The sequence below is a fragment of the Nesoenas mayeri genome (assembly GCF_963082525.1).
Source record: "Nesoenas mayeri genome assembly, chromosome: 5".
NCBI classification, from domain to species: Eukaryota; Metazoa; Chordata; class Aves; order Columbiformes; family Columbidae; genus Nesoenas; species Nesoenas mayeri.
The window spans coordinates 10,993,155-11,015,098 of record NC_137548.1 but is presented as its reverse complement, the minus strand read 5'-3'; the positions used below and the strand labels follow the sequence as shown (position 1 = coordinate 11,015,098).

At 38.9% G+C, this 21,944-nt stretch overlaps 2 protein-coding genes across 3 annotated transcripts in view; one reads left to right on the top strand and one right to left on the bottom strand.

The window, feature by feature from the left end:
* Window positions 1-1,135, top strand: part of KLC1 (kinesin light chain 1) — a gene marked incomplete at its 3' end in the record, with an annotated part of 45,215 nt that extends 44,080 nt beyond the window's left edge. The window contains exon 15 of one of the 2 annotated variants that reach the window (XM_080344950.1): window positions 1,015-1,135. In XM_080344950.1, coding sequence (XP_080201076.1) covers window positions 1,015-1,033 — 19 coding nt within the window. The remainder of the gene's footprint in view (window positions 1-1,014) is intronic. The other variant, XM_080344948.1, reaches the window with a different exon arrangement.
* Window positions 1,136-7,424: 6,289 nt separating this feature from the next.
* On the bottom strand, window positions 7,425-21,268 carry XRCC3 (X-ray repair cross complementing 3; the record flags this gene model as incomplete). The annotated part of the gene is made up of 7 exons (XM_080345935.1): window positions 7,425-7,647; window positions 8,604-8,650; window positions 10,469-10,681; window positions 12,464-12,618; window positions 19,109-19,321; window positions 20,716-20,853; window positions 21,214-21,268. 7 exons carry the CDS (start codon window positions 21,266-21,268, stop codon window positions 7,425-7,427), a joined length of 1,044 nt encoding a protein of 347 aa, XP_080202061.1.
* Window positions 21,269-21,944: the final 676 nt, after the last annotated feature.

Genomic DNA, 21,944 nt, shown 5'->3' with positions numbered 1-21,944 from the left:
CCCCTCTATTGCAAAGAGCTCAATCATCCTAATGGCTGTACATTTTGAGATTCCCTTAAATGCGACTTCAGTTGTTTCTGAGGTTGTCCAGGACCAGTCTCTAAAAGTTTGTCTGATCTATGTGATGCTTCTGCTAATATAAAACCTCCTTATCTTGCTTAACTGTACATGGTGTCCCCAACTGCGAGTTCTCGTTTCCTGTTTTTACCTAATAAGTCACTGTTTCGTATATTGTCAAATAAGCTGGCAATGTTCTGCATCCTAAACACTGCTCTGCCTTTTACTAACACAGTAACTCCAACTAATTTTAGGAAGATAAAGTCACTTTTGTATTAACAAAACTGTACATGAGGATCTTCATCACTGTTTGTCCTAAAGTAGCAAGAAAGCCTAAACTGTTTGGCTGTCATTTTACTGTTGAGTGGCATAAAGGTGTCTTAACTCTATTACCTCTAATGAACGTGCTGCAGAGTTTTCCGTGGTGTGAAACGTCCACAGAACTTTGCTCAGGGTGAACTTCAGCCCAAAAAAATAAAAATCCAGGGTGAAGCATAATTCTTGGCCAAGGTTTCAAACACCATGCCCTGGGTGCCCCTAAACTGAGTCCTTAGTATAGAATTGATGGGACGTCCAGAATAATAATGAATTGCCTGTGTGTATAGTGCGATATTAAAGAAGTTGTCGCTTGTGGTGAACTGTTCTAGTTCCCCCACTACAGACGGTCATGGCAATTCCCATAGATGGGCTCTTGTGTTTCTGTTAAGACTTGGCTCAAGACTGCAGCGGGTGTGTGTAACAACCAATAGATCTTTTCAGTATTGCTAGTTAAAAGTTGGGGGGAAAAAGATGTTTATTAGAATATGGAAAAGTGTCGTCCAGCCCAACGTGAACATGGCCAGTTCTCTGTAGTTCCTCATATTGCTCCTGTATGTTGAAACTAGTAGTTTTGCTTATTTGCTTGAACTATCTGGGCATCTGCTTAATTTGTTCGTTTGTTTTTTCCCCTTCACACAGGAACGAAATAATTGTCTGACAGACTCGAGAGCTCTGAGTGTCAGTCATACTGATTTGGCGCATTGAGATTCTTGGACAGAAGCTAGCTAATATTCCTTTGTGAATAAAGAAGCACTGAGACCTTCAAAGCTTTGGTTCCTCATCATTACGAATAGGAACACCTCGTTTGTAGATTTTGTTCATTTTTTTGCCAATGGACTGCTGTTTTTACTTTTCTAAATAGGGATGATTTTAAACACAGTATTAGTGGGTAAAAACTCTATAGATATATATTGCTCATTGCACTACTCCCATTCATGCTACTCATATTGATTTGTTTAATAGATCTGAATATTACAGCAGCCAAAAAAATGTCAAAAATGCAAACATATTTAAAGCATACCAAAATGCAAAGATGTTTGAAAATGCAGGCAAATTGAAATATGTAGCAGTAAATATACACAGTCCTGGAATGACAAAAGGAAAAATTTGATGTGCATTACTGTATAAATTCAAATTGAGCATACTGTATTGGTGGGGCTTTCCTTTGCACCACAGATTATTGTAATGTTGGAAACCTTAGCTGGCAAAACAGCACTTAGACCTGGCTTACTTAACCACTAGATTGAGCTATTAAATTTTCCAGAAGAGATGGTTGGGGTTACATCACATGTAGATAGCATGGATAGCAATACCTGTGACCATAACTTTGATACTTGTTGATGACATCTTAGGGCACAATATTTGATGGAGATAGGACAGTTCACGTTGACCAGGAGAAATGGAAAATGTTTTGACCTTTACCTTGGATGGTTGACAAATACTGAAGTTTTGGACTGCGACTGTCCCGGAGCAGCTGCTGTTGCTCTTAGGGAAACATCAAGCCTCAGGTTGACTTTATTTGCTTGTCCACTGGAATTCATGATCCTGTTCTGTTTGCTGGGAGTGCTCCAACGTTTCCTTACGCTGATCCCAAATCCCGCCTTTCTCTGTAGCAGCTGCTGACAGATGTGGGCAGCTGCCCGCTGGGCTGTTACGCTGCGGAGTAGCTGCTGTGCACAGGACCACTTGGATCCGAAGGGCCCCGGTGGATGCACTAGATGGCCAGAAGCGGCAAGCAACTCGTTTGACCACGCACCCGCGTTAAATCTACTTAGGGTTAACGTATATGCTGTCTGTATACAGGACTGCTGCTGGAACTAAGTATGTATGTTTTTAAGTATTTTATAGACACTAGTGTTTCCTTTTGCTTTTCTGTAAAGCTTGTAATTTTGTTTATCTTTTGTAAAAATTCCTATTCATGCAAAGTTTGATGAGAAAGTAAAAAAGCCACCAGTGTGTGTACAAATGTATTTGTGGTCATAGCTGTGAGTTGGAAAATGCTGAACAAAATTAACTTTGGGAAAAGCTGGAATATTCATTCAAGGTTAGCACCAACTGAAGGAGGTAGAACATAGGAACATAAGCAAGTTTTAGTATTTGAACAGGCTGTGAAGAGTTACTAGAATTAGTACTTTGTAGAAGTATTTGACTGGCTTTGCATCTGGTTTTAAGTTGTGTTACGACACCTGGTGCAAAAAGCTGTATGTGTAATGCACTTGCCTACGTTTACCAGGAGGTACCTTATTAGCATCTCTTTAAAGAAAGCTGCGTCTGGTGCGCCTGCTATAAAGACAGTTTAGAAACAGTGAGATATGATGCTGCTAATATGTAGAAGTTTTAGCACATAGTGCAATTCATTAATGAACTCAAGCAAGAACAGATGGTTGCTCAGTTATCTTAACAATATATACTCATATAATGTAGACTCTTGAGTTTTAATCTTTTTATTAAGAGCTTTTTATATAAAAATATTCATAATATATATACTTTTTTTCCCCTAAAGCAAAACATGTTGCATGCACCCATTGGCGAGCTGGGTTCTGTGCAGAAGGCTGGGCTGAGCTGGCCCTGTGCAGCCGTTCTGCAGAGCTCCGACCTCCAAAAACCCACACAGCTCTTTGGGCACAGAACTTAAAGTAACAAGGAATTACCTAAAAGAAACTGAATAATATGTTTTCTACATTCATATTTCTGCTTTCTTGCAGCCTCTCAAACCCACAAAAAATAAATAGCAATAAAACGTTTAACCACGCCAGATTACAATGTACAGTAAGTTTTTAAAATGTAAGCCCATGGTATGTTGATGGTGGTAGTGAGGGAATTTTCTCATTCAGGATCTTACTGTTGGTGGCATTACTAGTCCTGTGCTTTTAAATGTTTTAAACCTTTATATTGTGTTTTAAAGTGTGTTGGAAGATTAAGTTGGTGAGCTACTGGATATTAAACAATTCTTATATTTAAAAGGTTATTTTTTTCAGAGAAGAAACAGATTTCAAGACTTCTGTAATTCATAAATCCCCAAGAATGGTGACCAAGTCATTAGAGCTGTGAGCCAATGAGCTGTTTGCAGTCTGAGAGAAACTTGTAAGAAATGTAAGGTCAACTTTCCTATTGTTTGCATCACGAATGAATTACTGTCAGGAGATGGTTTGTATACATTTAAATTCCAGGTGGGCTTCTCCGTTGGCTTTTATGTGAGAATTTATTTCTGAATTCCCTGTCCAGTTGTAGCTCACAGTTCGCATACAGTGTAAAACCAGAATTCCTAATTGTGTAGCTCTGGGATGTCTTCGTTATCAAACTAAATCAACAGCTCTGAAGCAGAAAACTAGAAAACACCTTCAAAATAGACAGACATCTTGTTAGGAAAACTCCAGCCTTCACAGTGCTGTTTTGTTTGTAATCCGGCATGTTTGTCCTTGCTCAGCGTTGGAAGGGTGAACTGCATTCAAAAGGTAACGATGCCTCTGGTTGGGGCAGGTCCTCCAGTTCTCCTGTGGACGGGGCTGCAGAGTCAGCTCGGGTCCACTCATGGAATTGTTGCTGATAGAAAGTGCCTGTTTGTCCTTCTGTCTGTCTGGCTGTGTGCTAGTCTTGAGATAGATCGGTAATACTTGGTCTTGGGTTTCGAGCTTATTAAGTATTGTTTTAAAATGTAACTGGTTCATGGTTTGCTCCTTTTAGAGGAGGAATAACTGAACTATTGCTGTGATGACTGTGCTTGCAGTCCTGCAGTGACACAACACAGCACTTCAACAACGGGACAGCACTTGGACGTGTTACCTGGAGTCTGTACCTTTTCTTAAACAACATCCCCCAAGCCCTCCTGAATGGTAGTAAATTAAAACAGTTTTAAGCTTGAGAAGTACTTGTGCTTAGATTGTACCATTTGAATCCAGTAATTTTGAAAATGGTGTGGTTCTGTTGTAAATACATAGTGAAAGGGGGGGTTCAGTGCTTTGTTGAATGTGTGTTTACAAGACTTGATGAGTTCAAGTTAATTTAGTTTTTGTTATGCAGGTCATGTATTTTGTCTGAAAGCTGCTAAAAGAACTGCATTTTTGGTAATGTTAGCCTGTACTGAGAGAATAAATGTTAAAAGATGTGATGTTGTGAAGTTTACAGTTTTGTTGTAGCAACTTTACATGGTCACAGACTTATAGAAGTATTGGTAGAAATATTGGTGCTTTTTTCCTTAATAGTTTAGAATTGAGGGAAATCTTGAACATCATCTACATTTGATTATTTTCCTCCCCCAAACCACTCACAATAGTCTCAGCACACTGAATAGTTAAGATCAATATTTAAAAAAACAAACAAACAAAGGCCCAAAACAACAAGGCAAGAAGCAAAACCTGGTGCTGCCACCTGATAGAAGTTGAAAGACTGGAGCTGTTGAGAAGATACTCACAGTAAAGTTGCAAAACTGTGTAGTTATGGCTGCTTTTAAATAATTAGAGAACCATACACAGTTGGAAGTTCATTTAATGCTCCAGCTCCATCAGAAGGCTTGGAGCTGCTCCTAACAGTTGTGCTGGCACACACAATTGAGAGAGGCCAACAATTGCGTAGAGCTGGAACAAGCACAGTGAAGTAGCTTTTAAAACCAGATCAGCCCTTGGGCTCCCTATATTTATACTTGAGTCACAACTCAAGCATGGAAAGTTACTGAGTCCTTAGTTTTAAATTCGGTAGTTGAAGCTTTGTGCAGCAGTGGTGCTGAGTTACAGCGTAATTAGGCCAGATGAGTTCTATGCAATCAGGAATGGGATTTTCTGTTTTCTTGGTGCTGGTTTATAAAAGCAAAACCAACCCCCAACAACAGCAGAACCAGAAAACTGTTTGTAATGTTGATGTGTCGGTCTTGAGGAAAACTTTCCCCCCCTGCCCTGATATGTGGATTTCACATTTGATTTTAAAAAATAATAAACCTTCCAAGATGGGCTTTAAGATGCTGCATTTTATCTTCACGTGTAGTTACTGCTTCTCACAGCTATGGACAAAATCCTGTTCAGAGTTTAAAACTGTTTGTCTTAGCCCATAAAACTTGGTTGAAAAGAAACTTCCATAAATGTTACTTGTAACAAATAGTCATTCACTGTGATTTCACCAAGAAACTTGTAATGAGATTGAGTGTGTTTTACTACATCTGTTTTGTTAATAGTTCAGTTATGAAAATTCTTTATCTTTACCAATTTGGTTCAACTTTTCCAAATCAATGCTTCCAGAACCCTGTGCGCTCTCTCTGCTGAAAAGGCCCTTTTAAATACATCACACATCTATAGATTAATTTGAAACTGTTTGAAAGTTTCTGAAGTGTCATTTAATGTTTCTTTTCAAAGTGTAGAAAAATATTTAAATGTGGTCTTACAGGCTAAGAGATGATATACTTAATACATTCTAGAATGTAAATCTTTGTGAAAAATTACTTCAATTTTTCCTGTATAGAAACAAATCTCAGTTGTGAAACCCAAAGATGAATAAAGCTATATAAAGGGAAGGTTCTTAAATTGCATTTATTAAAATGTAAGTATGTTTTGGCAGTTTTGACACCAGGCTTCAAAAAGAGCAGCTGCTCTATTCAGTCTTCCTGAAGGTTCTACTACTGTCACACCAACAACAATCTGGATTTCTGACTGTGGATGGAGCTGAAAGGGCAGAAATTGCAGATGAACATTCAGCTGCAGAGAGTTACTGACCTGAGTGTGAGCTGGGAGTCAGTTGCATTTTAAAGGTTCAGGGTTTGTGTGCTGATGAGCTACAACTGTGCTGTAACACTCAGATTTAAGCTGCCAGCTGGACAGTTAAATAAAAAACCATGAGCTGAGACTTGCTCAGGTCTTAAATTTGCTGATAAAAGTGTTTTTCACTATGTAAGCTGAGACTTTGGTTATAGACCCATCTGTGACTTTGACACTTATGTCTCGTTCCCGCAAGCGGAGAGGCTGCAAGAACTATGGACACACTACAACAATGAGCCTTAAGACACGTACCTCACTGTACTGAACGTGGCTCCCAGTGGGCTGCACTGGGAGGAGGCTCTTCGGTAAAACCATGTCCAGGTTGGGGTTGACCACCTCGTGTTAATCAGCTACATCTATCTGTGGCTTCTTTTTTAATCAGTACAATATGACAAGCAACGTCTTGGCTAAAATCCTCATGGCAAATAAACAAGCCAAGAATGGAAGAGAAAATCTAATTAGTTTCATTAAAATTGTTAGGAAGGAGGCAGGGGACACAAAGATTTGAAGACAGAGGTGGCCCGGCCCCTGAGCCATGGCACGCTCACACCACTTAGAAACAGGCAAACAGAACAAGGGATCAGCTTGGTTCTTTTTTAAATGGAAAAGGCTGAAGAGGCTTTTGCTCTGAGGGGAAGGAACTAGAAAGCAGGAAAAGAGTAGAAAAGAACCATTTACAAAACGTTTGTAAAAGTTCTTTGAATCTGGATATGCCCATATAGTACAAAAGCAGTACTAGTTTAATTCTTACAGTAAGATGTTAAATCTATCTCTCTGGCATTTTTATTTTAGTCCTAATATTAATTACAAGTGGTTTTAAAATAGGATGATTGCTTTGTGACAAAGCTGCTTTATATTATTTCTTAGGTCCTACAGCTAGAAGAATGGCTCTACGTATTGGCATCACAAGAAGTAGGAACACCATCAGGTGATATCAGCTGGTTGAGTTTGAGCCCTCTTTGGGTCTGGGACCAGAGAGGTAAAACAACCGCAGTAAATGCTGGTTCTAGATCAGCACGCTATTACCACACCATTAGAAATCAGGTCCCCACTAATCTGGGTTTTGCCACATCACTGGTTGTCATGCAGCCTCCACCTGCCCCAGCTTTCCTCTGCCCTCAGGAGGAAAAGCTGATGAACAGATCCCCAAGGATAAAAAGATCTTCTTTCATGATGTAGACAAGACTTAATGGAGTCACATCACTGTTTCTCTCCTCTAGGAAGAATTTCATTTTACTAAGAAATCCTTTGTGAAGCAAAGCAGTTATGATACATTTTTGGAGCACAATGCCTTACTATGCAAAAGATTTACTTTATTCCTTTTACACCTTCCAATTTAACTGTATAGTAGCAAAAGGATGGAGGGAGATGAGGAGCAAAAACTACTCTTAAAGTCCTTACGCTTCCAGAGTGGTGCGACACAAGTCCAGCTGATTGTTCAGGCGGTGACAGTCTTCTGACCATCAATCTCATTAGCAGCTGATTTGCCCAGGTTATTCCAAGTGCTGGAGAGACTCTGTTATCCACCGCACTACAAAGCAAGCATGACAGGTTTCTGTATGTATGACTTCAGTATGAAATACCATGATTTTTGCTGCAACAGATAGGTCTTTGAAGACAGAGATTCCAGAGTATGCTCACAAAACAGTACGCTGGGTTCTCTCTACAGCAAGGTAACAATGGGAAGAGAAGCGCTCTAGTACTGAATAATTCAGTCATTTTTCCAACTTCAGCCATGGTGAACCCCTCTGTCTGTGGGGTCCCCTCTTGGGACAGGAAAACAGCTACACAAAAATGGATGAACTTTTGAAGTGTGTCACTGTTGGCCACAGATTCCATTCACAGGTATATTTAGAAATGTTGGGCAGATCCAACACTTCGTATGTATTATTTTCAACCCTAAGTTTAATTTTTTTTTCTGTAAAAGAATTATAAGATAACCAAGGAAAAAAAATTGAACCTTATCCTTGTTCTGTGTTTGTTTCCAAATCTGGAGGACATAACTAACTTCTTGCAAAAACACATTTATGTAGCATCTCACTTATCTAGGAAATCAAGACTATAGTTGTTAGGATTCAAACAGCAAATACGTATGTTTGAATTCTGTTAGTATGTTCTTAAGCAACTAACAAAACCAATCAATAAGGTTTGGTTGCTAGATCTTTTTAAGCAAACAGAAAATGCACTCAGTTATATCAGAGACAAGAAGAGATGCAAAAATACTTGTGAAAGCAAATACGTGAGCCGTTAATTCCAAGGATTTTTTTCCCCATAACCTGCTGCTTCGGGAATACCGCACAAGTGTGTATGGTGGTTTCCTCCACTTCACAGCACATGAGTTGCTGATCTCCAGCAAATACAGCATTGCTGGGCAAACACGCTGCTCCTCTGAACACGCTCTGGTAGTTTATATCAGAGTTATAAAAAACACAGTGGTTAAATGCTGCTGTGTGTGACATTGTTACGTTTCTGTTGTGCACGACTTACCTACAACCGCACTGAGCAGCTTCCGACCCGCTCACTGCATCCGTCACCTGAAGCAGAAAACCATGTGAAGTGGATCTCTAGTTACGCACTTGTTTTTAGGAAGCGGAAGGGCAGGGAAAGGAACAGAGCCAAGAAAAACAGCTATTGGAGCACATAGTAAGCCAAGTCAGAAAACTCTGAGGCTTTCAAGGCAAATTAAAAGGGAGTTGTGAAGTATAATCTTAGTTTACAGTGCTACAACTACTTAAGCTACAACTTAAATTTAACTACTACTAGATGCTGAATTTGGAAAAAAAAAAAAGCAAACAAACCACACATACACAAAACTGTTCCAGTGCTGTATCTGTAGACAAAAGGTACTGAAGCCCAAATCTCCAAAAGGTGTCCTGTTCTCACTTATTTCACTACATTTGAAGGGATAAACTGCTTAATGGAGCAGTTTGACTACAACCTAGAACAATCCACACCTCTTGACTCCCTCTATGGTCTTTTAATGTCATGATTCTTCCACACAAGTTCTTCACAAAGTACGGCAAATGAAGTTATAGGTACTTCTCTAAATATAATGTACAGAATAGATTACAGTCAGTCTTCCTCAATGCTACTGTATTCACAGCTCCTGTCTGTAACTAGAGATGTAGTGAGCTGCCTCCCCTTGGAATACAGTCCTGAAGGACCTTTTGGAGCAGAAATCACCAGTGAGCATCAGGCAGGAACCTCGTCTACTGTGAGCCAGCACCGGGGCGACTCTCCCCGCATGGGATGGCAGATCTAAGCATCTCTCTTCAATCATCACCCTTTTCCCCCTCACGCTGAACCGTTCCAAGGTAGAGACCGCAGACATCTAGACTTGTCTTACCCTTAACGATTTTCTTTTGCCTGCTAGATGGGTCCTCAAAACGCCCAGGACAAAGGCAAACAGCCTCTTCCAAGTGCCTGTGCTCAGAGCATCGCAGAAGCCAGCCAAGGAACTTGACTCCATTGGCTGGGTTCACAGTGTAAACGCTGAACCGCACACACCTCTGCTTGACAAAGAGCAACATCCAAGCCGCGCTTCCCGAGGAGAACAAATTGTCTCTACCAATGCCAAAATTCAAAAAGCAGTTACAGGAAATCTCGGTTTCCCTTGAAAGCGAGCTGAGCATATGAAAGACTTTGTTAAAAAAAGTTGGCAAAAAAATTTAGAGTAACTTGAGGCTGAAATTTAAATCTTACTGAACCTTAATGGGAATATTAGTGAAAATAAAAACACTGTGCGTGCCTGAAAGCTGCTCAAATTACTGCTGTAGATGTATTCCAATGCACTCCCAGTTATGGCAGTAAGTGCAAGGTTTTACACAGTGCTCATTCTGTAGTTCCAGAACTCTAGCAAACAGAAACAAATCAAATAACAATTCACTCGATATTTCTGGAACCTCTTTCTTCCTGACAGAAAATTCTTGTTTGTGACTTTTCAAGTTCAAAATTCTTGTTTGTGACTTTTCAAGTTCAACTTTTCTCCCTTTTTCTACCCCTTTTCTTCTGCTGTGAGAAGGAAACCTCAGGGCTGTTAAGGAAAAGCTCTGTTCTTTTTAGTTCGATGCTTTGTGCAGTTGCTGTACATATCTATTTTCGTTAGCTTTAATGGACAACCTTTGGGAACATTAACAGTCTATAAAAGCTTAAATGATATTGTTAAGCTTCAAGAAGTTAAAATTTACTAGTTTAAAGTATATCAGTTTAAGGAAACTTCAGTTTCCATCAGTCATTAACACTCGGTTGACAGTATTAAATAAAACACTAATAAATCTGCATACACAGATTTCCCTGCCCCAGCCATTTATTAAATGATCCCTACAAAATGAGAAGCAATTTTGATGTCATACCTGATTAATGCACATTATCGGAGTCCTGAATCTCATGCTTAAACTGTGAAGCTGTGCTCCAAATGTCTGCAAATACCGAGCCTTCGTGACAGAATCCGAAGCTCCAAATTCGCAGCGAAATAAAGCAGCAATGGAGTCTATGACCACCAACCGCACCATGCCTCTTGCCAGCAGCAGGGGAATCCGTTTGGTAATGCAGTTGTGGAAGGTCTCCTACCACAAAATAAAAGCAAATAGCTATATTTGTCAAATCAGGATATTAATTGCAGCTCTCATCGCTGAAACACAAGCGGATGGAATTTCTAATCATAAAGCAAGTTTGTGGATCTTTAAGTCTCACCAGTAACTAACAAATATTTTGTAGGGTGCAACTTCTATCACATAAGAATAATCATATTAGTCAGATGAAGGGTCCTTGTAGCCCAGTATCTTGTGTCTAGCAGTGCTGTCTGCAGCAGCTGAGGAGAGAGGAGAACAAGCTCACAGTGATAATCTCAGCTTCTGGACAGCAGAAGTGTCGATGTTGGCAAAAAAAGCAGCGAAGTGAGACTCACGGTTCTTCTGATTGGTGCCATGTTTTACACCTAAATAGAGGTTCACAGGAACAGCTTAATATGCATCCAAAATTACAGACATCTTCCAGCATTGCACAGCTTTTAAAATTAAATTGCAATTCTCAAATCTGAATTACAGTAAGATCTGTTCTACTAAATGAGCTGCTTTTTACAAAAGAAATAATATTCTAATATCAAAGGGGTTTGTTTGTTTGTGGGTTTGGTTTTGGTTTTGTTTTTTTTTAACCGAGGGGAAAAAATGACTCTGAAGAATATACGACTGCTTTCCATTCTGGGAAATGGATATTTTTTGTTGTTTCACCTACTGGTATATGTACAGGCAACTATGCTGCACTTAAACGCTTCAGTGGTTCTGTGTGGTCCTTCTGTTTGTACATTTTTCAAGTGAATTGACAACTGGATTCTTCAAAATTAAGCAAGTAAAAAATAATTTGATGCGAAAGAAAATACAGATCATGATGATTTAGGTTTCTACTTCAGTTGCTATAAGCTGCCTGTCTCCATACAGCAATGCATTTTATGTATATGGATACATACATGTACACACAAACTGAATTTATACATTGCAATCTATGAATTGTAATAATCTATTGTGCAGTTGCTGGACTTACCAGTGAGTGTTGTGCTTCACTTTTAAGGCATTTTAGAGAGAGGTACATACTACTATTAGGGTGACTCTCTCCATTTTACAATAACATACTCTGTAGCTTCCAGAAACTACAATTAGAACTTTAATTATTTCCAATGAAAGGGACATGGAAAAGGTCCCTTAGCTCCTGCCTGGGCCGCGCAGTGAATTAACAGCAAGCACAGTAACCTGCAAGATCTTCCTACACTTGCAAAATATTATTTAAAAAAAACAACAATTCAAATGATTTAGCAAGTGCTACTTTCAAGCCTCAGAGAAAACAGAACTTCTGATGTTCTATCAATACAGAGCATACTCACGGCTACTTAAAAAAAAGCACAAAAAATGGGTTTACAAGGGCTGAATACAGTACTGGAGTGTGTGTCTTTTCCCCTCCAGTCCTGCTATGACACAGGCAGAGGCGCAAGACAGTCACTCTGCTTTGATATGTCACCTTTTACATATATATTTATATCCTGTCTCCAAGCTCAAAAAAGATCTCCCTAGGGGATGCAGTAAAACTAGTAGAAATAAATCTACTACATTTTGATACACATAATGACTTTTAAAAATCAACAACATGATTAATTCTAAATAATATTTATCTTTTAATATATTTCACATTAAAACCCTGCAACAGACAACTTTCTAACAGCAAATTGCAGAGATTAAGACGTATTCATTACAGATCTTAGTTCACTTTTGAAAGGTCTCCTATATAAAAAAAAAACCCCTGTAGTTACTGGCTTTCGGTGCAATAATGATGCATTCTTCATTTGTGCTACTACTTACTAGGTCTGCTGCATGCTCAACAAAAATACCGTTTCCAAATTTGATCTTCTGTACGATTTCAGCTGGAACATCTGCACGCAGCTTATGTTGCTGATCTATGAGTTGTTGCAAACGTTTACTTGGGAATACGTCTTCCGTACAAATGTAGACAGCGCCTATAATCAAGGAAATCACCTCTATTACAACACGGCTCTTACAAACGCAGTTTTCTTAACAGCACATAAATAATATATTCTGCACTCAAACGCTAGACATATGTACCTGGAGATTCACGTTGCTTTTTTTTTTGCAGCCATAATGGATCAATGATGAACAACAAAAAATGACTCCTATGACTGTACTGTAGCTGCCAGGCCCCTTTTTTCAGTGCCTGCTGACACAATAGGATTTTTGTACCCTCCACTAGGTGACACTCGTTTTGCACAGCTGCAGGACACCTCACCACCCAACTTGGGTGGTTACAAGCATTACCATTTATCCAACCCAAAAGTAGAGCAACGATGCACAGATTCCCAGTTTTGGTCAGAAATCCAAACCACAGCACTATACTACAGAGAAAATTAACTATTAATATCTCAGCCCAAACCAGTACAACTAGTATTTTGATTAACTGCACTTGCTGTTTTCAAGTTTCTTGTTTTTAAATTTACACATAGAGGGGTACTTATTGCGACAATTTGTAAGCCAGTTCAAAGAGGATCACTCATCCAATCTCAGTCCAATTAACTCTTCCTGAAAATGGTAGATTAGATAAAAAGCATTATAGTTCAATCACATTACTGTAAGTGACATCTATATATATTTTTTTTGTAAAAAAACCTTTTAGTGTTATTGCAGAATAAGCCAGAATTATCAGCTAATACTTGTAGGGTTACATCTAAGGATTAAGTCCACTCACTGAAGTGGTTGGTGCTGCAGCATCTGAGGTTGGCAGCTGACGCACTTGGCAAAATGAGACATCCCCAAAATTTCCACCCCAACAGTCTATCCCTAAGCTGACTCTTCAGGGAGCGGAAAGTCCCCTTTCCAGATGCAACTGGATATATATTCCAGTTATATGTTTTCCAGAATATATTCCGTATATTCCACTGTAAAAAATACAACCTTATATGCAATTGTGGCCCAATTTCATGTCAATACCTGATGAAAACAGGCAAACAAGGTAACCCTACAGCTGTAGTACTTGTAGGCAAGAAAGAACAGCTTGAGAAGCAAAAATCTGGTCCTCTCTGCTCCACTGGTCCAGCAACCAATAGCAGAAACTGAAAGATCTTGGGACTGGATCAAGTCAAAATTAATGGTTACTCTATCAATAAAACTATTCTGCTGATGGACACCTGTATAATATGGGGTATTGAATTCTGAGAGTCTTCTATATAAGATAAAGATGAGCCTAAGCCTGATTTTCTTTAAGACAAAGCTTGCATCTTCAGCTTAACTCTCCCAAGCTCTGCTGTAAATTCTTACAGAAATCAAACTAATTCACATGTGAAACATTAAAAAAAATATTCCAGTACACAGTCTTATTTTTAAATACTCAGAAAGCTGTGAGGTAAAGCAAACAAAATTACCCATGTCCACTAATTTAAAAAATTGTCTTTGATAGGTGAGAATTAAAGACCTTCCTCAATTAATACATGGAAAAATGCTTCATCATCAGCCACACCTTCCATAAGAGGTACTGAAATGTTTCCACAACTTCTGTTTCTATTCAACCTAATAACAGGCTCGAATTATACTTTGACTCCTTTTTAATTTCCATGGCCTTGGTAGCCAACAGCATTTATCACTAGAATATTCAGTTTCCATTCTTAAATCCCTGATTTCATTATGGACATTGTACATAGTTATGTCAGAGGGAAGAGAGGGTTGTCAGCAGTTCACTACATCTGACAGTGAATAAGGACAATAAAATATTAGTGATCAGAGCAGTCATGATCTGATCACAATTGCTGAACTACAACATAGAGAAAAACTAAGAAGTTGAACCGTTAATATTTTCGGTACTTTTCCCCACTTTTTTTGGTCTAGCATTAGAGTGGATGGAATTCTGGATTTTAAACTGTGGGCATAAACGCTGCCTTTGGTAACTATGACAACTGAAGTCATATGCAATACTGTAGACACTAATGAGCACGTATACAAATACCCATCAGCACAGAAGAAGAGAAAATGAGTCCACAGTTACTTGAATCCATTAAGTTTACGGTGATATCAGCAGCTTGTTGAATACTATCTGAGCTGGTATTAAGCTCAGGTGAAGAAAACACGGTAAATATCACTTACCTGCCTACAGCTCTTTAAATAGCTAGTTATTAAACAGTTAATTAGCTGAACCTTAGCTTTCTTGACTATTTCCCCAGGTTAATTTATCCTAATCGGACTAATTTTCATATCACTCTCCAACTTGACAGTGACAGCTGAGTATCAAATAGGTGGGTGAGCATCTTTGCCAAGGGCAGTTCATGCATTGCCAGTCGCATCTGCAGTTCCACAGTTTCTAAAAAGCCAGTAAGTCAAGAACAATTTCTAATCAGAAACTCGACATTATGTACATCTGGCACCAATACTCACTCAGATAAGCCAACTAAGTCTTGCAACACTCACACCACAAAACTGAAAATCATTATGGTGCAAACTGAAACCCAAGCAAACAAATGAAGAAAAGGCACCATGATACGCAGCTTATTTAAGCCCGTGCGGTTTCTGAATTTCACACTGACGAAAGCTAAGCCGACTTGTGTTAGCAGAGTAACTTAACAGTTCCTAAAGAGAAACACTTCTCAACTACCATTCTTATTCATGGCTGAATTGCACAATGTTGCTTTATTCTTAAACAGGGATTTCCTTACTTTGAATATTGGCTTACAGAGAAATCATCTGCTGTCTAAAAAATCAGGCCTGCCTGAAGCACTATGTCCCTCATTCTCTCCTTCATTTACTTAAAAAGGATGGAATGTCTGTTACTTGAGACTTCATGGTTGTTTTTTTTTCAAGTGCAGATTTGCATTTCTATAATAGATAGATTGGTGCTCCATTGATTAGATAATTGTATTTTGATCCAGAGTTATTGCAACATTCAAGACATTTCAAAACAGAAAACCTGATAAACTTGCTAAAAAAATGGATTTTTTCCAAAATTATCTTACCCAGAAAAAAAGAAATGTAAAATTATCCTAAAGATGACTTTGCAGATAATTTCAGTGCAGTAATAAGAACAGTAAAAGGAACAAACATAAGACAAAAGCATAATAATATGAGACAATCCAGCAATCTTACTGTATTACAACCTTATATGCAATTGTGGCCCAATTTCATGTCAACACCTGATGAAAACAGGCAAACAAGGTAACCCTACAGCTGTAGTACTTGTAGGCAGGAAAGAACAGCTTGAAAAGCAAAAATCTGGTCCTCTTTGCTCCACTGGTCCAGCAACCTAGACTTAAAATTCTTGATCAATAGATGTACACTATTCTATCTGTAAAATTGTGAAGCAATTTTAATGTTCAAGTGAACTCAGTTTTGGTAGCGGGGGGGTTGTGTTGTTTTGTTGTTGTTGGTTGGTTTTTGGCTGTGTTTTGTTTTTAGTGGAACACTTGTAAAAGAAAGATCAAGAAGATTAATTCCTTGTTAAGAGCAGTTCTACTTCACAGGCTACTTTCTGTCTCAGTTTAGTTTTGTAAATACCAGCACTCAGTCACCTGCCAATCTTCTGCTCTGCTGCAATGCTTCTTTGACACCAGTTACATTTACTACAGCAGATAGTGTACTCTGACTACCTAACTGGTCCATTTGTGACTTCTCCATAACATACAGTGGGACAACCTTAATTTTTTTAAAGTGCTGCTGATTTTGAAAAACAACTATGTAATTTTAATCTCAAACTTTAAGAAAGTTAAGCCACCTAAAATATATCTGATGAACTTTGCCTTGGTTTAAAATGTGAGATTCACAGTACAATGGGAATAGCACGCTCTCCGACTGGACCTTCATCAAACCTCTTCAGCTTCTGTTTGTGCTTCTCAGTTTGAAGCACAGTGAAACATTTGATTAAGGAGCATACACACCTGTGCATTAAAAATACAGGAGGTGCTTCATAGCAAACGTACAAGGGCTAGAAGAGATTGACAAATAACTAAAAGAGATTGACAACCAAACTTAACACCTACGTATGAGGTAAAAGCACTTAATATTCACATATCTTTGAAGATAAGTGAATTGTCATAACCGAAATAAAAAGAGGAGACTAGCACAATGCAAACAGAAAAGCCTCTGGCACTGTGCTGTTTCCAGTTCCTGAGGAAGCTGCCAACACTGACAAATGAAGAGCCAGAGCAGTCATCACTGCTGAGGAAGAAGCTGAGAGACACTCTGAAGAAGTCAGTCGTCCTCATTGATCATATAAGCATCTGTCCTCACAGGTCTACAAAAACCAAAGAGAAATCAGATATTTCACCAAATCCCAGTGCTTTACTGATATTTAGGCTGATAAAAGTGCTATGCTGGTTGCTGACCAAAAGCCATCCCAAAACCAGACAAACAAACATTAAAAAAAACCCAACAAAACACTAAAAAACCCTCAAAGGACAAATTTTGAGTCCTATGAATATAATCTGTCATGTACCAAGAATGATTCTGTGAATCAGTAGGAAACATCTTTTTCTAATTCAGAATTCTAATATGGATATGAATTTGTCACATTATATTCATGTATTACTCCTGAATATGGACATACAAAATAAATTCAGCCAACATGCGACTGACCATAACTGACATTCTTAGAAAGGCAGAAAGATAACCTTGAGGCAAAGGATGCCCTATTTTCTTTGTTTGCTGCCAACCTCCTAGAATTGAGAATTGTAAACAAGATTAGCACTAAGTCAAATGAAGTAAATACACAATAAATCTATACTGTCTGAAGAAATATATTTCAATATCACCTCCTAAGTGGAGGGAAGTTCTAGCATTAAAAACAAAAAACCCAATCCCCCATAATTTAAATAATTAGCAAAGTTTTAGCACTGAGATTAATCTTCAATTGGTAGTGTTAGACTTCTGCGATAGTTACTAAGCATTGTTGTTCTCCTCAAGTTTCCTAAAGAGTAAAACTCCTCATACTTAACATAAGCTTTTAATCCTTGTATTTCTCATAAGAAACTCAACACAACCCGTATTTACAGACTGCAGAGATACCGTTTCATTTTCTAAGTGCTATGCAAACAGTATCTGCTGCTACAACTGTATTCAGCCTAACATATGGCAAGATACCACATTGAGATTTAAAAACTGCAAGAATTAGTACTCCCCCACTCCTTTTGCTCTCCAGCTCCTCCAACTGGATATTTCTGCCTTCTGTACCTTCAAAATCCTCAAAAAGTTCTGTCCTCTCAGCCCTTCCGAAATGCTCTGGTCTCTCACAGGAGCACTGATAAGATGGACATTCTGTCCTATCTTTGGTAAAACACTTGGGAGTGGGTAGATGGGGAACACGGACACAACAAAGTGATTGTAATGGCACCAATTGCTGGGTGCATAAGAAACAAGAACCATCTTCAAACACAAATAATGACAAGATTTGCCATTTTGTAGCCCTACAAGGAAGACTGTGGTCTGATACATGGAACAAGAGTGCCATTAGGATGTTGGACACCTGCTCCTGTACTCCACTTTGGTTTGTTCCTTTCTTCCAGCATAAATTGGGAGAAATAATATGTATTTCCACTCAAACTATTTGCAGCAGTTGGCAGCAACACATGTAGGAATCAAACAAAATATATTTGCTTCTGCTCTGAATTATGACGTAACTTAAAGCAAAGTTATGCAAGCCGCGGGCTAATTACTGCCCTTTAAGCAAGATCTTCATTTGGACATTCCATGATTTTTCCACATGGGTGGATATAGTACAAGAAATAATTAAGTTCGCCCACAACAAACCACTGAGCTGCCAAATTAAAGCAAATGCAGCATGGAAGGAAGAGCAAGATCAGAGCCGAAACACACCTAAGGCAGGCTACCAGGACACTGAATTCTCAGAAGTGGCACAAGTTTCCTCCCTTTCTAAGACAGCATATAATACTTTAAGAAAAGAAAAATTAGGAGTTCGCTTAATGTGATAGATGGTTAAAGAAAACATACTCTAACCAAAGAATAAAGCTGCTTTGGCAAAACCAGGAAAATTAGAGGTACAAAACAATGTTAGCTTTCCTCAATTAGATTTCCATCAGTTTTACTCTGTACATCAATTATTGTTATAAAACTAAATATTATTTTAAATCTGAAACCCCCAACAAGGGAATATATGCCATATAGCCAAGATGTTTGTGGAAAATTATCTGATAAGCTGCTTTGTTTCAGCTGTTACCGGAGGAGTCAATAAGTACTTAAAACAGCAACACTTTTCATATGTTGTTTGCATGTGTCTGGTTTAACCCATAGTGGCAGGCAGGTAAACAACAGCCAATGGTAATTTTGTACTAAATGACGTTGTGATGCAGGACTAACTAACCAGCTTATTACTAATGCTACTGCAGAAGGATAAGACACGCACTGAATACATGCATCTATTTCAACGCACTGATGATGTTCTTTAAGACAGTATATTCCCCCAAATGGCAAATTAACCAATATTTACATTTCCATACTTACCAGACTCTAATCCCCCGTATTTGTAAGGGTACTGTACACAAAGGCAGAGCTGTAAACTGATCTGAGTCTTCCCAGCAGAACTTTCCCCAGCGAGCTCAGTGATTCCCACCAAAGGAATGCCACCTTTTAACAAGGCATCTAGTACTGAACATCCCAGGCTCAGCTTCTGCTGCTGGGAGGTGAGATGATCTTTATCTTGGTAGAGCTGAAGTGCTGCAGAGTTTTGGAATTTTTTTAATGATTAAAAAGAAAAAAAGGAGAGTTTAATTTAGTATCTTTTAAACACACAATGACAGAAAATAGAGGCTGTATATCAAGTCTATTCCTACAAGGGATGCTTTCCTTATTTGTTAGTAGGTGAAGAGAAGTTCTCCTCCCCCTCTACTCTGCCCTGGTGAGGCCGCATCTGGAATATTATGCCCAGTTCTGGGCCCCTCAGTTCAAGAAGCACAGGGAACTGCTGGAGAGAGTCCAGCGCAGAGCCAAAAAAGATAATGAAGAGAGTGGAAAATCTCCCTTATGAGAAAAGGCTGAGGGAGCTGGGTCTCTTTAGCTTGGAGGAGACTGAGGAGTTACCTCATTTACATTTATAAATATGTAAAGAGTGAGTGTCAGGAGGATGGAGCCAGGCTCCTCTCAGTGACAAACAATGACAGGACAAGGGGCAATGGATACAAACTGGAACACAAGAGGTTCCACTTAAATTTGAGAAGAAACTTCTTCACAGTGAGGGTGACAGACAGTGGAACAGGCTGCTCAGGGAGGTTGTGGAGTCTCCTTCTCTGGAGACATTCAAAACCTGCCTGGACACATTCCTGTGTAACCTCATCTGGGTGTTCCTGCTCCAGTGGGGGGATTGGGCTAGATGATCTTTAAAGGTCCCTTCCAATGCCTGACATTCTGTGATTGATAGATCTTTCTAATTCATCCTGGTCTTCCCCACAGGACCTACTAACTGAATGCCTGTTCAAAAACTGATAGTTTACATCCAGCCCTTTACTCCTCTCAAACTCTTTGTCCTCTCTCAGCCTCTAAGGAGTCTCCATGGAAAGCTCCGCTCTGGGCAAACATTGCCTGTGAGGTTCAAGCACAGCAGTAACTGAAATGAAAACCTATAGCAGGCTGTGAAACAGCGTACCAGGCATCCGGGCCAAGGCCTGGAGATACACACAGATCTCAAACGGAGCTGTCATGGAGCATTTGAACAGCTATTAGGTTTGAAGCTATTAGACTTGGTTTGGAATGAGACATTTACATCAAATCCGTTTATAAAGTTTATAATAAGTTTTTCAACTACTCTTAGTCCAAAAGGGAGGGGGAATCGTTTTTTCCTCTAATCAGGTTTTCCAGGCAGGAGAATCATTATGCGCTCTTTCAAGCAGGCTTCATCCTGAGGAATTACACCCATCCACTTCCATCTACCTTCGAGGTATCAGAGGAGCTGCCCCTAGCATAGTTAAATAATTCCCTACAGCATAGCAAAACCACTTGCCTTTTCATTTCCAGAAACCTGTTACTGTGTCAATGAGGAGCCAAAACCGTATTTTCTCACAGTGACAGTATTTGGAGATTTAGACAGAAAAGGTTTTTCGTATTAACTATATTACCTGTAAGCATGCTATTTCTCCTCAGTGTGAGAGAGACTGTTTTCAGTAAGCACTGGATATCTGCACTGGATAGTTTCATCAATCTTTGCAAGTCTGCTTCAGAAAGATTTAAAATCTCTTTTATTGATTTTATGTCAGCTGAAATTAGAAAAAGTATTTATAAATAGCTGGATTACAGTCTTATGCATAAAAGAAAATGTGTTCCCACTTTCTACTACTCATGTACGTAAAGTTTATATACACTGTGTTCTTGTAAGCTGGGCCACCAACATTTACTTCAAGTGTATCAATACATGCTATAAAATTGTTTGGAAATTTATTACTGGAGAATGAGGAAAAGCCATCACTTATAAATACTCAAAAAACTTGCTTAGGAAACAACTACAGTTCTAAAATGTTACTGTACATCTGTATGCTTACACCCACAAACACGCAATTATGTAAAGGAAGAAACTATGGTGACAGATCTATTAACAAGACATTAGCAAATTAAGTTACCTTTCTTAAGGGCAGCAATTACTTTAGGGTTCAAGTCAAACTGGTCCCAGTCCATTTCCTGATACAGCACTGGGGTGAATTACCTGTTATTAAAGTGACTTTTGTCAGATATACACGCAACAAAAGAATTAGCATCATTCAATATGAAAAGTTTGTAGGGATATTATTTTTTATTTTTCTAACAGTATATTTATCAGTTATCTTAGAAAAATACCAGTGATTCAGGACACTGGCAGAAGTCTTCTCAGACAGCCACTTACATATATGCTATCAAAGGGTTCAACTAATAATATTGCAGTTAAGAATTCCTTGTAATTCTGCAGAGTGCTTTTGATCTGGACTGAATTTCGTACATATGTTGGATGCTTATTTAGATCCTGCCACTCTTCACATGGGCTTTTTATTCTCAAATAGAAAAAAGTTCTCATGCACGTGCAATTTAGAACAATTCAGGACTACTCATACATTGGGTAGTCAAATATATTTTGATTAGCTAGAAGAAAATTTAGTATTAGAACATTCAAATCAGTTCGTTACCTGTAACAGCATCAAACACTCTTTAATAGTTTGCTCTAGAACACCACAGTTTAGTGCTACAGCTGCCTAAGAGAGCACTGTGGGGTTTGTCACTGTTATTCAGACCACTGCTGGAGAGAGTCCAGCGCAGAGCCACGAAGAGGATGAAGGGAGTGGAGCATCTCCCGTGTGAGGAAAGGCTGAGGGAGCTGGGG